The sequence below is a fragment of the Syzygium oleosum genome, unplaced genomic scaffold (genome assembly GCF_021117445.2).
Source record: "Syzygium oleosum isolate NSW1041296 unplaced genomic scaffold, Sole_v2.1 Sole_v2.11, whole genome shotgun sequence".
Lineage (NCBI taxonomy): Eukaryota > Viridiplantae > Streptophyta > Magnoliopsida > Myrtales > Myrtaceae > Syzygium > Syzygium oleosum.
The window spans coordinates 2,178,534-2,197,139 of NW_026607495.1; the positions used below are offsets into that span (position 1 = coordinate 2,178,534).

An 18,606-nucleotide genomic window follows, 5' to 3' on the forward strand; every position below is an offset into this window, starting at 1 on the left:
GTCAGTGTCAATTGTGACTGACATGAGAAATGGATGGAGAAAGTCAAAAATGACGAAAGAAACACTGTCGGTCACAGATCATCTGAAATTGGTGATCACTACAGATATGTAATTGAATAATTAGAGTAGCTTCAAAATCAACTAAAGGTAGATATAATCAAGATTTCATTAAAAAAAACACAGTTTCCACTAAGCATCATCTTAACCATGTTTATCATCTTCACAAATAAGAGAAGGATGTGTAGGTGGCATTAATTCAGCAGGTGCAATGACAGTCACTTAGCATATTACATTGAACGGAAAAACATGGTCAGCATCTTTATCTCCATGAATGCCCTTTTGCTCTCTCGCTGGACACTCTCGCAGGAGAAGTGTTGCAAACTTCAGCAAGAAATTATAAAAATATGTCAAGAGCCAGCCGTTTAGCAGTAAATGCAGGACATGTGGAAGAAAGGCTTAAAAGCATCAGATCTGCAATTCCTACTTTGACACTGTCCCTTTCTTTCGTTATTTTGGTTAAAAAGTTTTGATCCCCTTGCGTTATTTAAGGAAGTATCCAAGGGAACCCAAATGCAAGGTCAGTGACCTCTTTGGTGTCTAAGCGAGTGTTTTGAGAGAGAGAGAGAGAGAAACATGGGTTTCAGAGCTCCCTTCTTCTTTGCTGCTCTCTTCTTGTTCTTCTTGTTCTTCTTCTCAGCCACCATCATCAACTCTGCTTCTGCAGAGAGTGAGGCTGAGGCAGGGTCTGGCTTGGCGATGAACTTCTACAAGGACACTTGTCCTCAGGCTGAGGACATCATTAGAGAGCAAGTCAAGCTTCTCTACAAGCGCCACAAGAACACTGCATTCTCTTGGCTCAGGAACGTCTTCCATGACTGTGCCGTTCAAGTGAGCTAGCTCTCCTTCCATTTGCTAACCTGTCTTCTCTTTTCGTTTTTCTTTCCAAGAATCGAAGTTAAAGGTGTTGCATTCTTGTTCATCTTTTCTTGTCCTTTTCTTTTTATCCAAAGATATGCTACTTTCTGAAGCTAAAGTTTTGATCTTTTCACTGCTTGCGCATGTGGGTGTTCCACACAGTCTTGTGATGCTTCATTGCTCTTGGACTCAACAAGGAGGGATCTCTCCGAGAAAGAGACGGACAGGAGCTTTGGGATGAGGAACTTCAGGTACCTTGACGACATCAAGGAGGCTGTGGAGAGAGAGTGTCCTGGAGTTGTTTCTTGTTCAGACATCCTGGTGCTGTCTGGCAGAGATGGCGTTGTTGCGGTACTTACGAATCTTTCACCCTCCAAATTATCAATTTTCCTCTCCTGCATATGGTGTTCGTCTCATTTCCTAGACTGTATCTGTTTCAAAGATGCGACTTTTAAAAAGATTTTCAAATGGGTCTAGTTCATGACATTCTCTGATCTTTTGCAGAATCTGTCCAAAAAAAAAAAAGACTAGTAGATATTTCAAGAATATTTTCCATTTCTGGGAAGAAAATTTAGTTGTGATTGACCCCTCTAAGTTTGTACTTGAGGGAGGTATCATGCCAGTACTACCCTAGATATGGCAAAATTTCCATTTTTGACCTTGATCTCACTACCCATTTCTTGAATTAAATGCTCTTTTGACTCTACTGCAACAACTATTTCATTTCTGGCCAAACAAACAAGAAAACTATCACAGGATTTCCAGTTTCAGCTTTATGGAGGATTCGATTATGAGAATCAAAAGGGACAGCTGCATGAACTTGAGATCTTACTGATGAGGGTTGTACTATTTAGCAAAAAATGGGGCGAAAAAGAAAATCAATGGGCTTTGTTGAAACTAAGCAGATCTGGCATAAATCTGTTTTCTAAAATATAAAAACTATTTTCTTTTTCTCACCAGCTAGGAGGCCCTTACATTCCTCTGAAAACTGGAAGAAGAGATGGGAGGAGGAGCAGAGCGGATATCATTGAGGAATACTTGCCAGACCACAATGAGAGCATGTCTGTTGTGCTTGAAAGATTTGCAAAGATGGGCATTGACACTCCTGGAGTGGTTGCCTTGCTAGGTACATTCATTTTGATGCTTCTTGAATTAATTCTAAGCTTCTGACTAGTGTCCGAGTTCAAGCATTATCCTTGCTCGAGTCCATTGCCCGCGATTGATGGAGTCTGATGATATGTCTTATATTGCATCTAACAGGAGCACACAGTGTGGGCCGAACCCACTGCGTCAAGCTGGTTCATCGGCTATACCCGGAGGTCGACCCAGCCTTCAATCCCGACCACATAGAGCACATGCTCTACAAGTGTCCGGACCCGATCCCTGACCCAAAGGCCGTACAGTACGTGAGGAACGACCGTGGCACCCCCATGATATTCGACAACAACTATTACAGGAACATATTGGACAACAAGGGCTTGCTCTTGGTGGATCACCAGTTAGCCGTAGATAAGAGGACCAAACCCTATGTGAAGAAGATGGCCAAGAACCAAAACTACTTCTTCAAGGAATTTGCCAGAGCCCTCACCATCCTCTCCGAGAACAACCCGCTTACCGGAGACAAGGGTGAGATCAGGAGGCAGTGCAACATTGCCAACAAGCACCACTAGAAGAAGCTCCATGATCTGCGGTGCGGGCTCGGTCCTCGCCATGGACAATTATTCCTCCCTTGTTCATGAGAGGAAGATAAGAGTATGGAGAGGACTAAATAAGATGGTGTTTAGTTTTAATAGCGTGGGTAGAAAATGTGGACTGTGGCTGTGCTAGCTTTCCTGTCCCTTCTTTGTCTAGTTTTAACGTTGTCTGAGGATCTAATGTGTTCAATAAGGATGTGGGGGTGTATGTATGTACTGGATGGATGGTGTTGAAGGTGGAAGATGCATGGATTTCAGTGGTGATAATCGTTGGTGACTCATGCACTTCAAAGTTAACTTTCTTCTTAATGTCATGATGATGGATGAAATGTGGAATTCTCTGCAGAGACTCATAAAAAATGAGCCCATATTACTTCTAAAAGTAAGCAAAAAGAAAGCCAAAAACACAAACGGAGGAAGGCGTTACAGATAATATAAAGGATAAGCATCCTTATGTCGGCAGAAACAGTCTTAAGCTATTTCCCTTCATAGTTAAATGTCTTTTGAGGCATGTGGGGACAGGTGATTAATAAAAGGACCAAACGTCAGTGGTGGGGCCTGGGAGCTTATCAGATCTGTGTAAGCTATTGCAGACTTCAGATCTCACACCAAGATGATAAGGGCAATGCATCAGATCTGTCATAATTGAGAAATAATTAAGGAATTTTCTCCAACATCATTAGGCCAAGAGTTGCCCCCAGAAAAATCTATTCTCGGATGCACCACCAAGTCAGCTTATCACCATCCATTTTGACTTCTTAGGAGCCCATCACTGTCATCTCAAGCCACAATTGACTCTAATTAGTTGATAATGAGAGTAGCAGAAGAAGTGAATGTTTAGAAATGAACTGGATGAACATTTCTCTTGGGAATATGAAAGGAAATGCACCAATTAGAAGGGCAGCCTCTCAATTCGTGAATGCCTTAGATCTTCCAACATATGATGGGATCTGTATCTAAAGGTTAACTTAGGTTCTCATTAGAAATCAACGTCCCGAATGTACATATAATTTTAAAAAAAAGATGCATAGTCATATGCACAAAGTCTTGAGCGATATTCGAAGCTAGAAGAACTCGCTAGCCAATCTAAGGTACAAGGACAACAAAGACTAATGGCAAAATAAGACTTCCTCTTCATTGTCGGGTACACAACAAAGCTCAAATCATAATATACATGATACCTGAGCAGGCATCAACTGCAATAATGAGACGGAGTGAGAAGCAATCAAACATCATCCAGGAGAACGAGAATAGCAGAGATGTGAGCAAGAGCTAAAATGGACTCGTTAAACCGAGATACTATGGACCCTAGCTCTCCTCATCATTCTACTTTAGATTGATTTATGGAACATATCAGAGCTCACCTGAAAGAAAAAATAAAGTACTTCTGCCAACAAAGAGCTTTAAAACTATGTGACTTAAAAAAGCTTTCCAGGATGCTGAGCTTTACTCCTCATCATTGTGCAAAACTCATCATAGTCGATCCTTCCATCCTATATAACAACGATCGGAAAACATCAGCTCAAATAGATAAATGGCAATAAAATCAGAATCGTCAACAAAGCGGACTTACATTATCTTTGTCCACCTCTGCAATGATCTCCTTTATGTTGGCTTCATCGCCAATGGCGTGCTCCTTCATTGCAGCTTCTAACTCATCTTTGGTAATATAACTGTCACAGCATTTTTGAGTGGTAGTTTTCATCGACACAGGCTATTTAAGATCATGTAAATTCATGTAGAAACTACACTTCCTAGCCATTCTTCACAATTTTTTCAGAAACCATGAAATATTAGCACCAAATCAAGTTCACTCTTTTCTCCTCAGAAGCTGAAGATGAACTAAGAAGATTTTTTGCCTAATACTTATAGCTAGAGGGCCAACAGGACATACATGACCGTTGGAGAACAGATGTCTCAAAACCTTACTAAGAAGATAACTATTATCAAATGAAGCAAAGCTTGCAAACAGGAAACTAATTTGCTATAAATTACTCACATCTGTACAAGGAAATAGTAACTCACTCACCCGCTGCCATCCTTGTCAAAATATTGGAACGCTTTATGCAGATGTTCGTCTCTCTCTAGCTTGTGTCTATGCATTGTGGCTGATATAAATTCAATGTAGTCAATCGAACCATTTCCATCAACATCAGCCTGAAAAATATGTTGAGAGGGATTAGAGTGACAAGTATAGAAAAGAATGATATACAGTGATCAAGGTTCTATGTCTAAGACTCCAACTCACAGCTTCCATAAGTTGCTTTACTTCAGTCTCTGAGAGCCGTGATCCAAGTCGAGCCAAACCAGACTTCAGCTCTTCAAAGGTGATTGTGCCACTATTGTCTGTGTCCATGTTCGTAAACATGGCTTTAAGACCTTTGATATCCTCTTCAGAGAAATTTGTTGCAATTACCTATCGACAAATTACAAACAAAATTATTAAAATAGATGGAACCATACCATCAATGAGTACATCAGTCGAAAAAAGGTGGTCTATTGTCAGTGTATACTGCCCCAGATATTAAAAACAGCACATTGAGCTAACAACTGGACAGAATGACTCCTCACAAAGTTCTCATGAAATTGCAGCCATCTCTGCTTAAGCAAAGGGATAGAAGTGCAAAAGAAGATTCTGATAGTAACCTAACAACAGATTACTTCCTCTGTAAGAAAAGCCCAATCCTAAGAGACCGACAGCCCAAAATTAATGGATGAGTTGAAATTTGTAAAACAAGTTCTACGCTATTCCATGGTATATTTACAACGGCATCTTTACCATAGCCGGCTTTACAACGTAAAAGAATATTCCATGCAGCCACTCCCTTGCTACAGGCAAACATTCTTGGAGAAACAACTGAGGATAACATTGGCTTAAGATTAGTTTCCAAGCTAGAACTGCTGAAAACAAGTGATGAGAGAATTTGTTCCAGAGATATCTCTACTTTGATCCTGTTAATTTATAATTTTAAAGATTCAATAAGCATTAAACAGAAATCCATTTCGGTTTCATTTTGAATGAAATATACAATACCAGGAGTCAAAGCACCTTGGAGGAAGTACAATAACATGACATAATATCAACCCGCAGATTTCATGACGTTTACTTCTGCACATCGCTTGTGCACCTAAACAAATGGTTTACCTTCAATGCAAGCTTCTTCATCTCATTCATTGCCCTGAATTGCTTCATCCTGGACAGAACTGCATTGTCTATTGGCTTGTCTGATGCTTCTCCGCCTTCTTTGAGCCAAGGATGTTCTAATTATGACAAGCATCACATCTCAGTGTTGGCGACAAGAATATGGACCATATTTTGATATGAGTTTCGCAGGTCAAAGAATATTCAAATATCAGAGTGCCACATTTTCTTAAAGAAAGAAAGAAAGGAAACTGAAGATGAGATACACCATTAAATCCATGGATTATTGTATAGCGACGACAACAGCAATATATAACTGTCATTTTATAATATTTTGAACCAATTTGAATGCAAAATTAAAAAGGACGCATCAAATTCCCAGCAACAGCACACACACGATAACTGGACAGCCTGAAAACAGTAAGAGTGTTGCACCCTGAACAGTGAATATCTAGGTTTTCCACCAAATTAATGCATGCACACGTATAATTCGGATAAAAGGATATTCAACAGTAGCAGATCCAACAATGATACTGGGAGAAACCTATAGGGAAGGTAAGGCCTACTGATTCATATTATGATGAACTACAGAAAGATATGGGTTCTACTACCAAGGACTTGGGCAGAGGTGATCCGCTTCTTAGGATCCTGAGTCAACATTTTCCTGATGAGATCCTTGGCACCATCTGATATTGATGGCCATGGGTCACTGACGAAATCAATTTCTCCTTGCAGTATGGCATTAAAAATACCCTTCTCGGTTTCTGCAATATAAATTAGTTGTATCAGGCATGCTTTATGTTATAGTTGCTGTGCAATAATCTTCTTTTAAGCTGCAAAAATATCAGCAAAATCTACCTGCCCAGAATGGAGGCACACCACTGAGAAGAATGTATAAGATAACTCCAGCACTCCATATATCAATCTCCTTTCCATATTTACGTTGCAGTACTTCAGGAGCAACATAGTAAGCACTACCCACTATATCACGATACACCTTTCCTGAGTTGAACAAAAAAAAGGACAAAAGCACCACGAGCATATTAAAAGTATGATGAGTACAACCAACATGCCAAGTAAATTACTTTGAGAAACTTATGAAGTGTGCTCATATTTTAAAATCGATGATACAAAAACAGCATTGGGAGATCACCACTTGCGATTTAGAAATAGCTGATATCATAATAATTATGGAATTATCAAACGAAATGAAAAGACATGCTGCTCCTGCAATTAACCTTTAGCTAGCATCACTCATAATGCAAAGGTTGCAGGGCTGTAACTTTCATTCAACTTTCATACCACCTTGCCCCACCCTCTCACTCTTCCCCTCTTTCTTTCTCCTCTCTTCTCTCTCCATGAAAAGCAAGCAAAGGCGAAGAAGTAATTGACCCAAATCTGGCTAGAGCAAGGAATCCATTTCAGGGAACAGATTCATGAAGGAATCAACTGGAACAGCAGCTAGCACATTTAGAAGGAGACGAACGAGTTTGCTGTAAGGAACAAAAAGAAAACAAGCTCAAGTTCAACAGATGTATCCTCCACTGTCCTATGAGCCTATTATCGTCAACAGCAAAACAAGGAACTAGCTTTTCCATGAAAATTTTTTGCAGTGGAGTTGTTTTCAAACAGTGGCCATCGTCCCGAAACCCAACCACTGGCCATTGATTAGCAGTACTTGTTTGCTCTCAATTTGCCCTTCAAAGCAGACTCAAGTACAAGCATTTTCCAAAAGTCATAAATGATTATCACGGCTATCCTTTTCAGCTGGAGAGCTTATTATTGAATGAAACTGTGGTTCCAGGCAATATTCTTCTTTTCATTCAATGATCATCTCTTTAGAAGGCCAAGGTACATAATTCATTATCAATGATGATTGGTCCAACTCTAAAAAATCCCCGGAAGAAGTAATGTTGTTGTCAAACATAAGTGGGGTCATAATCACATAGCAAACAATTTTCAAGCTAAAATACTGAAAATCCTAATTACAAGAATCTGATGATCATTTCTTGCAAAAAAATAAGTGGATCTTTAAGAGGAATAGAGGTCCACCTTCCTCAATGAAGACGGACAACCCGAAATCAGTGGCCTTCAACATAGCTCCCTCATCCTTGCTTGCCAACAAGAAATTCTCAGGCTTAAGATCACGATGCAGAACTCCCATAAAGTGACAAATGTGGACCACGTTGACTATCGCGCGGCAAATGGAAGCAGCAGCTCTCTCAGTATAATGACCTTTGGCAATGATCCTATCAAATAACTCCCCACCAGCACAAAGCTCCATCACCACATGAACTGAATACCTATCTTCATAAGCACCCCTGAATTCAACGATATTGGGTTGACCGGAGAGATGTTGCATAATCTGAATCTCTCTTTTCATATCATCCCTGTCACTTTTCGACACAAGTTTTCTCTTCAGTATAGATTTGCAGGCATAAATGTGGCCAGTAGACTTCTCGGTGCAAAGATACGTGATGCCAAATTGACCTCTACCCAGTTCCTTGCCAAGAGTGTAGTGTTGCTTAATGTCCTGAAATGGCTTACCCAGAATTGTATTGTCCGTATTTTGAGCAACCGCACTGCTCATTGGTGGAGGCTTGCTCGCTGGCTGTTGCTGTGGTCTTGGTTGAGGCATTTGAGCGGACACCTTGTGGGTCTGAACCGCAGGTCCTTGTTGATAAGCTTGGTTTTGCCCTGAGACAGTCGTGCTCGAGTACCCTTTTGCACCAGATTGTGGAGATTGCTCTTTGCTTCCACAGCAACCCATTTTTCTGACCAGTGATTGGGTCCGAAAAAGAGGATCAAGTTGGGATTTTGATTGATTGCTTGCTGCGCTGGAGAGCAAATTCGGACAGAAGTTCAAAATATCTTCACGAAAAGAGACGATAAATTGAATTCTGAGGTGAGAGGTTCACAGATTCAGATTTTTAGAGCTCGAGGCTGCAGGAACAGTGGCTACCCAGATCAAAAAAATTTGAGCTTTAGCGTTTATACAATATGACTTGAAGCTGGTTTTTCCAAAATTTGGAAGGAAAAGGTGACATAATTTGAGGATGCAGTTTGGAAGTTTCCAGTTTTACTTTTTCATGACTTTGCTGTATTAGTGGATGGGGCCACATGTCCTTGGATTCAAAAGTAGCCTGGAAATGACCAATGAGGAAAACTCCACCACAACCAAACAAAAACAAGAAAAAGTGGCCAAAAAAGTGACCGAAAATTCTCAAAAAAAGACCACAACTTTCCCAACATCGCTCTGATCCAAGGGCTTATTTTTCGGGTTTGATATTCCAAGGTGGATAAACGTTCCTTAAATATTCTCGTCACGCATGACACAACTAGACAGAATGATAGCTAATAGTATAAGGAGGGGATGCTGAGAAATGTTCTGAAGAGGTGGGCAGCCTGGCATGACAGAACAACATTTGACAGAGAAGACACATGTTGGGTGATCAACATGTGTCCATCGATTGTGTCAAGGGTCAAGAGGGATTTCAAGTTTTGTTTTTTTTGTTCAAATGAATTGCTTTGTTTTATAGCTCGTGATGCAACTTAGAATCATGAGCTGCACCAGTACTTGGTTGCCTAGGAATGCAGACAGCTGGTCGGCGGGATTTACTTGATTAAGTTGACTAAGGAATCTTGGCTGAGTTGTGGACAAGTCGTGTATGGAATGTGAGATCAGGGGGCTTTAAAATAAGAGATTGGATGGTTAAGAGTTTTTCAGATTAATTTATGTGAAATTATGATCTGTTCTGTCATAAACATCGAGGTCAAACAAGTTAAGCCAGAGAAAATAAGAATCCAAAAATTGGAAAACAAAAACTGTAGAGGGGGAAACCATTCTGGTTCGCTCGTTAGGGGTGAGCAATCGGGGCCGATTCAACTCGGGAATTGAACTGGCTTTACCCAACCGGTTCCAGGTCGGTTCAACCAGGACCGAGTATATTCTCGGGTAAAAAAATATTGAATCCACCTTGATTGGTTCAATTCTAGATTCAATACTGTAAACTGTTTGAGAGATTAGGGTGAGAACTCGCGAAAATAACCGATTATTTTTTTTAACTTTGTCTTAAAAAGATAGATATATTGGAGATGGGTTTCGAACCTAGGAACCTTAAATAATCTATTGATGCCTTAATCACTATGCCACAATCGGTTCACGTGGTATGTTTTCTTAAAGTAATAATTATACTACTTAGAAATTATTTAAAATTTGGAAAATAAATTAGGCCCAGTTTCCAAGTCAATCTTGTAACCAACCGATTCAGTTCTAAGTCGGTTCTTAAGGAACCGATTCGATTCTGGTTCAAAAAATCGTAAATCAACTCTAACATGTTAGATTCCAAATTTTTTGTCTAGAACTTACCCTATAATCACTCCTAATGCTAATTATATTGTCATCACATTAGTCCATTTCTATTAGTTACCTAAATAAGGCAAAATTATCAAAAAAACCTAAACATATTGTATTTGTGCTCAGTATTAAACCTTTTAATTTGATCAATTTTTTCTTGTCAGAAATTTGGCCAATTGAGATATAGATCATTTGACAATTTGCCAATGTAGTCCATTTGATCAATTTTTTTTATTGCGGATGGCCCTTGCCCCAGGCTCTCGCCGACCGCAGGCGAAGCGACCCTTGCCTAGCCCTCTTCAACTAATCACTTGAGACCAATTGCAAGCAAAAAGGAAAGAAAAAAGCAGAAAAACAAAAAAAAAGGAAAAAAGGAAAAAAATTGAAAAAAAAATTCAGAATTTTTTTTTAATATTGTCCACATCAGGCCGACTACACCACACAGGATGGTCAGTGCTGATTGGACTACTACTCAGTATTTTCCGATCAAAATTGGCCGGAATGACTAAATTGGCAAATCATCAAAAGGTTTAGAACTGAATTGACACAAGTACGATAGATTTTTTTTAGTAATTTCCCATCATAATAGCATGGTGCCTTTTGAAAGCATCATGGATTTTTAGCAATATAATCAATCCAATTCTCATTTTAACATATTCCTAAGCCAAACCAACCCCTTACTCCATGGAGTTTTCTTTTAAAACGGTCGAAAAAGGGAAAATTCCAGATGCTTTCGAACCAATATCGAATGAGTACCCCTAGGAAGCTGGTTGGGTGTGATTAAACCCTTGATTTGGATGAAGCAGATCATGTGGTCAAATCACGGAGTCGCAATATCACGTTAATCTTGAAAAGGCTACACCTGCCACTTTATAAGCGAAGCTCGATTTGATACGCATGGACGGGAGTGGGTCGAGAGTTCGCATTCTCGTCTCGCATCAATGCCATCCCTGCTCATGAAAAGAAATTTTCAAAGTAGGCACAATAAGAAAAGAATTCCTCCCATGTTAAAAGTCTTTCAAAATGGCTGTCGAGTGTGGGAATGCACTCATATGGGCTTCAAAGCCTTTCTAAGCAGCCAAAAGTCCACACACATGACAAGATCTTTCCTTTGAGCTTGCCCTTGACGTTACGCCACAGCCCAAAAATTTTCATTCCCATGCCCCCCTACTTTTCTTCAATGTCCAAAGTTAGCATGACATTTTGGATTGAACACATGGATTGAGAATTGAATTGTCTAGAATCCATCAAGAACATGACTCTAAGATTTGCTGAACATGGAGTCCAGTTCAGTTGCAACCCAATTTACAAGGACTCAAAATAGCCCCCATCACCTCATCGTGAATGTTTTAAGGATTTAAGGATATCACAATAGCTTTTTTTAAGGTGTAGCACCTCTCCCTAACATCTACTCGATTCCAATCACATGTGATCTTTCTGGTCAAAGAGTACACTGTTAACCAGGTTTTGTGCCAAGGTTATTCATGCGATACAAGGTGCTCGATGTCGCTGCACACCTAAGGGCGAGCTACAATCCACATTTGGTTTGAGAACAAGTTGAAATCGCCCCAGCCGATTTAGTTCCAGGCCAGTTTTTCAGGAGAATGTGTTGGTTCACAAGTAAAAACTTTAGAAGCCCACCAAGTTTGGTTTGATTCACTGACTAAAGGTCGAACCCATTTCTACTTAGAACCGAACCAACCAAACCGATTTCCAAGTAGAATCGGTATCCAATTGATAACGAGGACTATTTTTAGCGAAATGTTACTTGCTTAACTAATAGTTTAAAGAAACAAAAGGCTTACAATCCATTCACTCCGTCCAGATTTCTGCCTCTCTATCTCTAATTTCACCAAAAAAAAGAAGAAGAAGAAGGAAAAGACAGAGGGGTTCGGGTTCAGGTTCTACTCGCAGACCAGTCTAGTGACCAGTTCCAAAGAGGGATAGTTTCAATCCTCAATTCTAAATTATCTAAAATGAGTTTTTCCAATTCAGTTCCCAGTCCCGACTCCGAAACTTGATCATGCTCACCCTTAATTGCACCAGACCTCCCTCATACACGTATTTCTCTATTGGTGAATAGGATAATCATAAATGGTCAAATGTTGAATCCAAAAGCTTAAGATTGAAAAATGCTTATTTAGGCCCCAGGGGACATGTGCTCTCTCTCTCTCTCTGATAAATTTTTCTTTCTTTTTTATTTGGCGATCAGGTAGTGTCCAGTCCAATTTTTTTACACACCTCAATCCTCGGACAATCTCACTCCTCTATATCAACTCGGTGATTTCATGATTTTATTCCCGAAGTGCCTACAACAAGACTCGAATTCAAGATCACGAGGAGATAAACAAAATCTCTTATCATCTATAAGTCAACATGTTATTAATCATAATTTTGTTGACAGCTATTCAGAGTGACTTGTATTTGTAATTTTGTGGTAAAATGCACCCTCCAAGGGCATGAATTGGAGCAGCATTTTCTGACTTGTGGGACCTTCGGCCGCCCTTTGCAAGTTCCAATATACAAAAAGAGGCCCAACTTCAAATCCTCTTTACACCAATGCAACAAATATTCAATCCCACTTTGATTATTACTCCTCCACAAACCAAAAAAAAAAAGAAGAAAAAGATGAGCTTTTTTTTTTTTCTGCATTTGGAATAATTACCAACCTCTCATATGCAGCAAGGGTACACCATCTGTTCACATTCAAAAAGAGGTGCTGTCCTCTGGTCAAAAAACACCATCAACTCAAAATTTGTTTAATCACATAGTAAGGAGAGAGAGAATCTCTTGTTTCCTACATTCAAAAAATTGATCATGCCCTGTATAAAAAATCAACAGTAGCCCTTTCAATTGGCTGCCCATTTTTTCTAAACATGTAAATAAACAAATTGAGAACCAATGGTGTCTCTTTCTTTCAAAAAGGCAAGGCCATCAGGGTTTGGATCCATCCTCAGTGATGTCTCATCTTTCACTACAATCGCCAAATTTGAAAGAAGGGAAAGCTTTGTCAACTTGTGCCCACCACGCAGCCCCATCTCACATTCCATCAAAAGCTCCCTCTGGTTTTTCCCCAATATCCTCATTGTGGGCGCCAATTAATTATTTTGTCCACTTTATTCCCTAGCACCCCACCCAAAAGATTATTTCAATCAGGACCATACTTGATGATTTTTTGAGATTCTTGACCAAATTATACATAGGAAAATCAAGTTAGGTCAAGAAGGGCAAGAAAGGGGGTGGACAAAGGACCAGATTCCGTCTTTTTGAATTGAATGTTTAGGAAAGGAGCTAGTGAATATTTTATCCAGAGGATCTTTTGAATTCTCCATAAGTCAGTCCATCAATTTTCCTCATTAACAAAATTATTAATAGGTGTGATCAAACCAAATAATCAAACAACTCCTTCATCAATTCTCCGATCGCCTTATTACTAGAGAAAATTAAAAAATTTAACTACCTAAATGGTTTAGTTAGTCAAGCTTTGAATTCAACCATTTTATTTTGCATGCACAAATTAACAAGGAAAAGGAAATATTGGGTCTTGCTTGACTCACCCCCCCCCCCCCCCTCTCTCTCTCTCTCTCAAGCATTTAATGGGGGAAATACCTTTGGACTTTGCTAGAAATCTACATCCAACACTAATTTATATCTGCAACCTTCCCTATCATATATGTTCAGTTCAGGGGCTTCAATTGGGTTTTGTTAAGTAATGCCAATTGTGGAAGCAGACTATTAGATCGACCTTGAGGGCCATAATTCATTTTAAGGGAAGAACTTCCTCCGATTCTAAGAAAGTTCACTTCCAATCTGGTCAAATGCTCGATCTCGTGAGATTTATAGTCTCCAAATCATCTAATTTAGTCATCATCGCGTTCATTTCGATCCTATAAAAGAAACTTCGACAAAGTCAGGAGCACGAGTCGAGAAAGTTCACGTGACGGATGGGCGTGGGTATGCCGAGCGAAGCAAAATGCGCACACGAGTTTCACGTGGGAGCATAAAAAGTGTACATTTACAAAGGTCCATATAGGATAGAAGCAACCAGCCCTCCTCATTAGAAAAGATGGGGTTATTAAGGACTGTGTCCTCCCTTTCCAATTCATTCAATTCATGTACTGTAATTTTCACAGCAACTTGTCACATGATCACCACCTTAACTTATAACCCACTTCCCTCAAGTTGGGGAAAAAAATAATAATAATTTCTGCATAAGAAAAATGGGAAAATAAAGAATATTAAAATTGGAGATATTGGTCATAAAATTAAGAAACATATAAGCCTTACTTCTTCTTCTTCATCTTCTTCTTCATCTTCTTCTTCTTCTTCCTTTCCCTCTCTTTCTCCAAACTAATACTAACACCCACAACCCATTACATTGAGATTTGGCTACATAGCTAAAAGATGAACTCTTAAGACAGAAATTTGAAGACCTCTCGATCGAATTTCAACCTAACAAAACCAGAGGAGACGCAGAAAATCTTCAATCGCTCGGGCTCACTCGACCCCGAGCCGACTCGATCCCGAACCCGAGCCGACTCGATCCCGAATCACTGCCCGGGAAAAATCTTTTACCTTTAACAATGACGAATACAATTCCCGACCCGCTTTTTCTCGTCCGACTTTCTTTCCCAATCGACGGCGGATCTAATAATATAAAGGTGGTGGTGGTGGTGGTGGTGGTGGTTGTTGTATTGAGTATCAACCGTCGAACCCGGTTTGGCTCCACACGGCGTCGCGCATTCGCCGCATGTCCCTCCCCTTCAACGTCCTGCCGACGCCCTCGAAGACCGACGTGGCGGCGGCCTGCTGGCTCCGGGCGTACTCCCGCGCCAGGTACTCGTGCGGCGGGACCATCTCGGCGTCGCGCTCCTCCAGCCCGTCGTCCGAGTCGTGCATCGACTCCGCCGAGTCGGCCCGGTATATCTGGCTCCAGTCGGGCACGTTCACCGGCGCCGACGTGGCCATGTGGTGGTGCCCGTGCCCGTGACCGTGCCCGCGCGGCGACGGGGACGACGCCGCCGCCGCCGCCCCCGCGTCGTTCCCGCGGAACTGGTGCACGATCCTCGACGACGGCCTGACCCCGGAGTCCTCGAAGGCCAACGACAGGCCGCCGCGCGGGACCCCGCCCCGCCCCCTCCTCCCGCCGCCGCCGCCGCCTCCGCCTCCGCCTCCGCCGCCGCCCTCCTCCGGGGCCCACCCCAGCTGCGAATTCTCCGCGCCGTCCTCCCCTCTGTCCGCCCCGCCGCGGTCAACCGTCGACCACACGTCGTCCTCGTCGAACTCCGCCGCCTCGCTCCCGTCGGCCCCGTAGCCGTAGCCGCCGCCGTAGCTTCCCAGCAGGCGCTCGCTCCGGCTGGACGTCAGTCTCCGGCCCTTGGCCATCGGAGGCCCCGCCGGATTCGGGGGGGGCGAACCGGGAACCAAAATTTCACCGGCCCAAAGAAAGAAAAAAAGAAAAGGGAAAAAAAAAATTGCGGGGAAGCTAAAAGAACACTAAAGAAATTCACGTAGAGCGAGGTTGGCAGAGCGAAGGTGTATATATATATAGCGGTGTATTCATCCGGGGAGGAGGTCCCCCACTTCATTTCATTTGAATTTGAGATTCATTTTGTCTGCATTTATGGAAAGCTCCAAGCTGCCATCATATAATAAGAACGAAAAGGATGACGAAACAGGAGGAGGAGGAGGAGGAGAAGGAGAGATTGAGGACGCCACTACGAGCACGAAACTGGTAATTAGAAAATGATGGGGGGAGGTGAGGGGAGGGAGGGAGGGGCCTTGATCTTGTCGCGGGGGACCCTGACGCGCGGGTGAGAGCGCGTGGGAGAAATTTGACCGACCGGCGAGTAGGGCGCGAATGATAACCATTATATTCCGGAAACAATTCCTGGAACAGAAATAGACCCGTTTGATAACGACCAAAAATTTATATTTCTGGAACAGAAACCCCGTTTGATAGCAGCATAAAATTTCTATTTCCTGGAACATAAACCCGTTTGATAACAATACAAATTTCTATTTCCCGGAAACATAAATCCATTTTTTTTTAGAAATGGTCTCTAAAATGAAAATCAATCAAAACACAAAAACCCTAAAAGGCTTATTCATTCAAAAGATTGTATTGTTTTTTAGGATTTTAGGGTTTTTTGGGGGTTGAGACCCCTTTTGGGGGGTTAAATCCCTTTTAGGGTTTTTTAGGGGTTCAAATCCCTTTTAAATCCTAAACTAAGGAGTCTTCAAAAATATTATTTGGGCACATCAAAAAATTTAAATTTCACTCAAAGTGGGTGGCCACAAGTATTCTAAGACATTATGTGAAGCTTTGAAGTTTTTGGTTTTTTGATTTTTTGAATTTTTTTTTTGCAAAAATTCACCAAATTTCCTATTTTCCCGAAAACTGAATTTTTTTTTTATTTTCTGGAAATTTTTATGATTTTTTCTGGAATTTTTCAATTTTTATGGATTTTCTGAAATTTTTTTTTAAGATTTTTAGGAATTTTCAGATTTTCTAATTTTCTTTTGTGAATTTTCTAATTTTTTTTTATGATTTTTCTAATTTTTTGTAGAATTTTTTTTATTTTTCCACTGGGAATGAACCGAACCGAACCGGTTCGAACTAGTCTGATCATGTCAGACTGGGGCCAAATTTAGAAAGAGGTGTGTCACAGACTCATTGTACAACTCTTGCAAGTTTGATTTTGCCTTCCTCGCATATTTATTTCTTCCTTTTGTTTTCCTTCTGGTCTTCATTGTTGAGCCAATCCTGCTATTGCAGTATGCGTTAAACCACCACCCCGGGAAAAAAATCAAAACAATAGAAAGGAAAAAACCGACTCGAATCGTGCTTTCAGTTCGAGTCAAAACGCGGTTCGGGTTGCAGCGAACGCATACCCAAACGTTTCGGTTTGGATTGAGTATTACAGAAACCCAAATTAAACCGAACCGCTGACAGCCCTTTCGATTTTTAGCTTGTTTTGAAGTCTCTTTGGTAAATTTCTTTTCGGCACCTCCCATGATGTGAATGAGGTTCTTCAATTTGATCAACTAACCACATGACCACTTAACAAAGTATGCTTTCGTAACGAAAAATGATGCGGCTTTTATATTTAATTATAAATTTCGAAATCATCCAGAACATTAGAAAAAGGTTGGTTACCGGTAGAACTGGGAACCGAAAGTTGTAGAACCGACAAGTTGCGTTCTCGGTTCCAATCTTTTTTAAATCGGAGGACATAGATTCGATTCTCAATTCTAGGTCGGGCACCGATCCGCCTTAGAATCGACCACCCCTATAACGCATGGTTTTATTTATTTTAAAATAACATGAAGTGCACATATCTCATGCTCAAGTGATTTCATCGACATATATAGTTCAAAACGTTTCATTCAGGACTGGGATCAAATTAGTTACTTTGAGGAGGGCATGAGTTAAGATTAGTTTTACCTATATAACCATGGAAGACAAAAAAAAACGTACCGTTAAAAACAGCAGTCGTCAAAAGCATATCACTTATATAGAAAATCCATCTTTAAGAAATGAAATTAAGTTAGGCGTAATCATGCACCTAAAGTATTACAAAAGAATTCAATAACTAAATTTATTTCTGTCGCTCTACCCTAGCAAATAGGTAATAGAGGTATCAGTCGCTTTCTAAGCACGATCTTCTGGTCGTGTTCCCTAGAAACATTTTATGATGATGAAATGAGTCCAAACGAATGTAAACTGTTCAAAGTCAAATGATCAACATACGGAGAAATTTCACAAATTCATCACGAGTAACTACATGAAAATTCACCTGAGAGTCAAAGTTCTCTTTTTAAGTCAAATGGTCAACATATGGAGAAATTCCACAAAGGGAGGCATGCACAAGCTCAATTTCCCATAAAATTTCACGGAAATTTCTTGATAACTATTGTGAAAAGTTAAGCCCCCAATTAAAAAAAATGTTCAAATTGATAGATGATAAATGACGCAACCGGTTCTATGGTCATCGAACTTTTAATTTGTCCAATATGATCCATGAATTTTAGTCCAATTTGCAATGTCGTCCCTGAACTTTTAATTTGTTCGATGTGGTCCCTAGATTTTTGATGCATATTCAAACTAGTCCATGAACTATATGAGAATTTCCAATGATGCTCTTGAACTTAAATTAACGGAAGGATAATATCGGTTATTTTCATATAATATATGAACTAATTTGAATATTTACCGAAAGTTTGGAAATCACATCGAACAAATTAAAAGTTTAGAGACGACATTGCACATCGGGCTGAAGTGCAGGGATCACGTTGAACAAATCGAAAGCTCGGGGACCACGTTGCGTATTGGATCAAAGTCCGGGGTTCAATTCACGAAGGCACGCGTGTCGAATGTCGAAGTCGCGGCGGCGTTTGGGTTGCACGCGCCCTCCCTTGCGCTCCCCTCCATTCACGCGCGCGAGAGCCTTTACCCCCTCCAGATCCGTCCACGTCAGATTCTAACCGCGCGGGGC

At 40.8% G+C, this 18,606-nt stretch overlaps 3 protein-coding genes across 4 annotated transcripts; 1 reads left to right on the top strand and 2 right to left on the bottom strand.

Annotated features, from left to right (window-relative positions):
* Positions 1–468: 468 nt before the first annotated feature.
* LOC115688040 (peroxidase 42-like) lies at positions 469–2,906 on the top strand. The gene is made up of 4 exons (XM_030613768.2): positions 469–888; positions 1,078–1,266; positions 1,876–2,041; positions 2,176–2,906. The coding sequence occupies exons 1-4, from the start codon at positions 634–636 to the stop codon at positions 2,583–2,585; spliced, it is 1,020 nt and encodes a 339-aa protein (XP_030469628.1). The 5' UTR covers positions 469–633; the 3' UTR covers positions 2,586–2,906.
* Positions 2,907–3,566: 660 nt separating this feature from the next.
* Positions 3,567–8,857, bottom strand: LOC115688039 (calcium-dependent protein kinase 2-like). Of its 2 annotated transcripts, XR_004006538.2 has the most exons (9): positions 7,804–8,857; positions 6,610–6,753; positions 6,363–6,515; positions 5,755–5,870; positions 4,858–5,025; positions 4,639–4,766; positions 4,183–4,282; positions 3,974–4,102; positions 3,567–3,805 (listed from the first exon to the last, which is right to left on the bottom strand). XR_004006538.2 is itself a non-coding variant. In XM_030613767.2 (8 exons), the coding sequence occupies exons 1-8, from the start codon at positions 8,519–8,521 to the stop codon at positions 4,028–4,030; spliced, it is 1,602 nt and encodes a 533-aa protein (XP_030469627.1). In that variant the 5' UTR covers positions 8,522–8,857; the 3' UTR covers positions 3,567–4,027. The 2 variants fall into 2 exon arrangements, 1 of the variants encoding a protein (XP_030469627.1); XM_030613767.2 differs by having other exon boundaries at positions 3,567–4,102.
* A 5,587-nt stretch (positions 8,858–14,444) lies between these two features.
* LOC115688067 (protein S40-5-like) lies at positions 14,445–15,554 on the bottom strand. Its single transcript, XM_030613800.2, has one exon. It carries the CDS (start codon positions 15,491–15,493, stop codon positions 14,810–14,812), a length of 684 nt encoding a protein of 227 aa, XP_030469660.2. The 5' UTR covers positions 15,494–15,554; the 3' UTR covers positions 14,445–14,809.
* Positions 15,555–18,606: the final 3,052 nt, after the last annotated feature.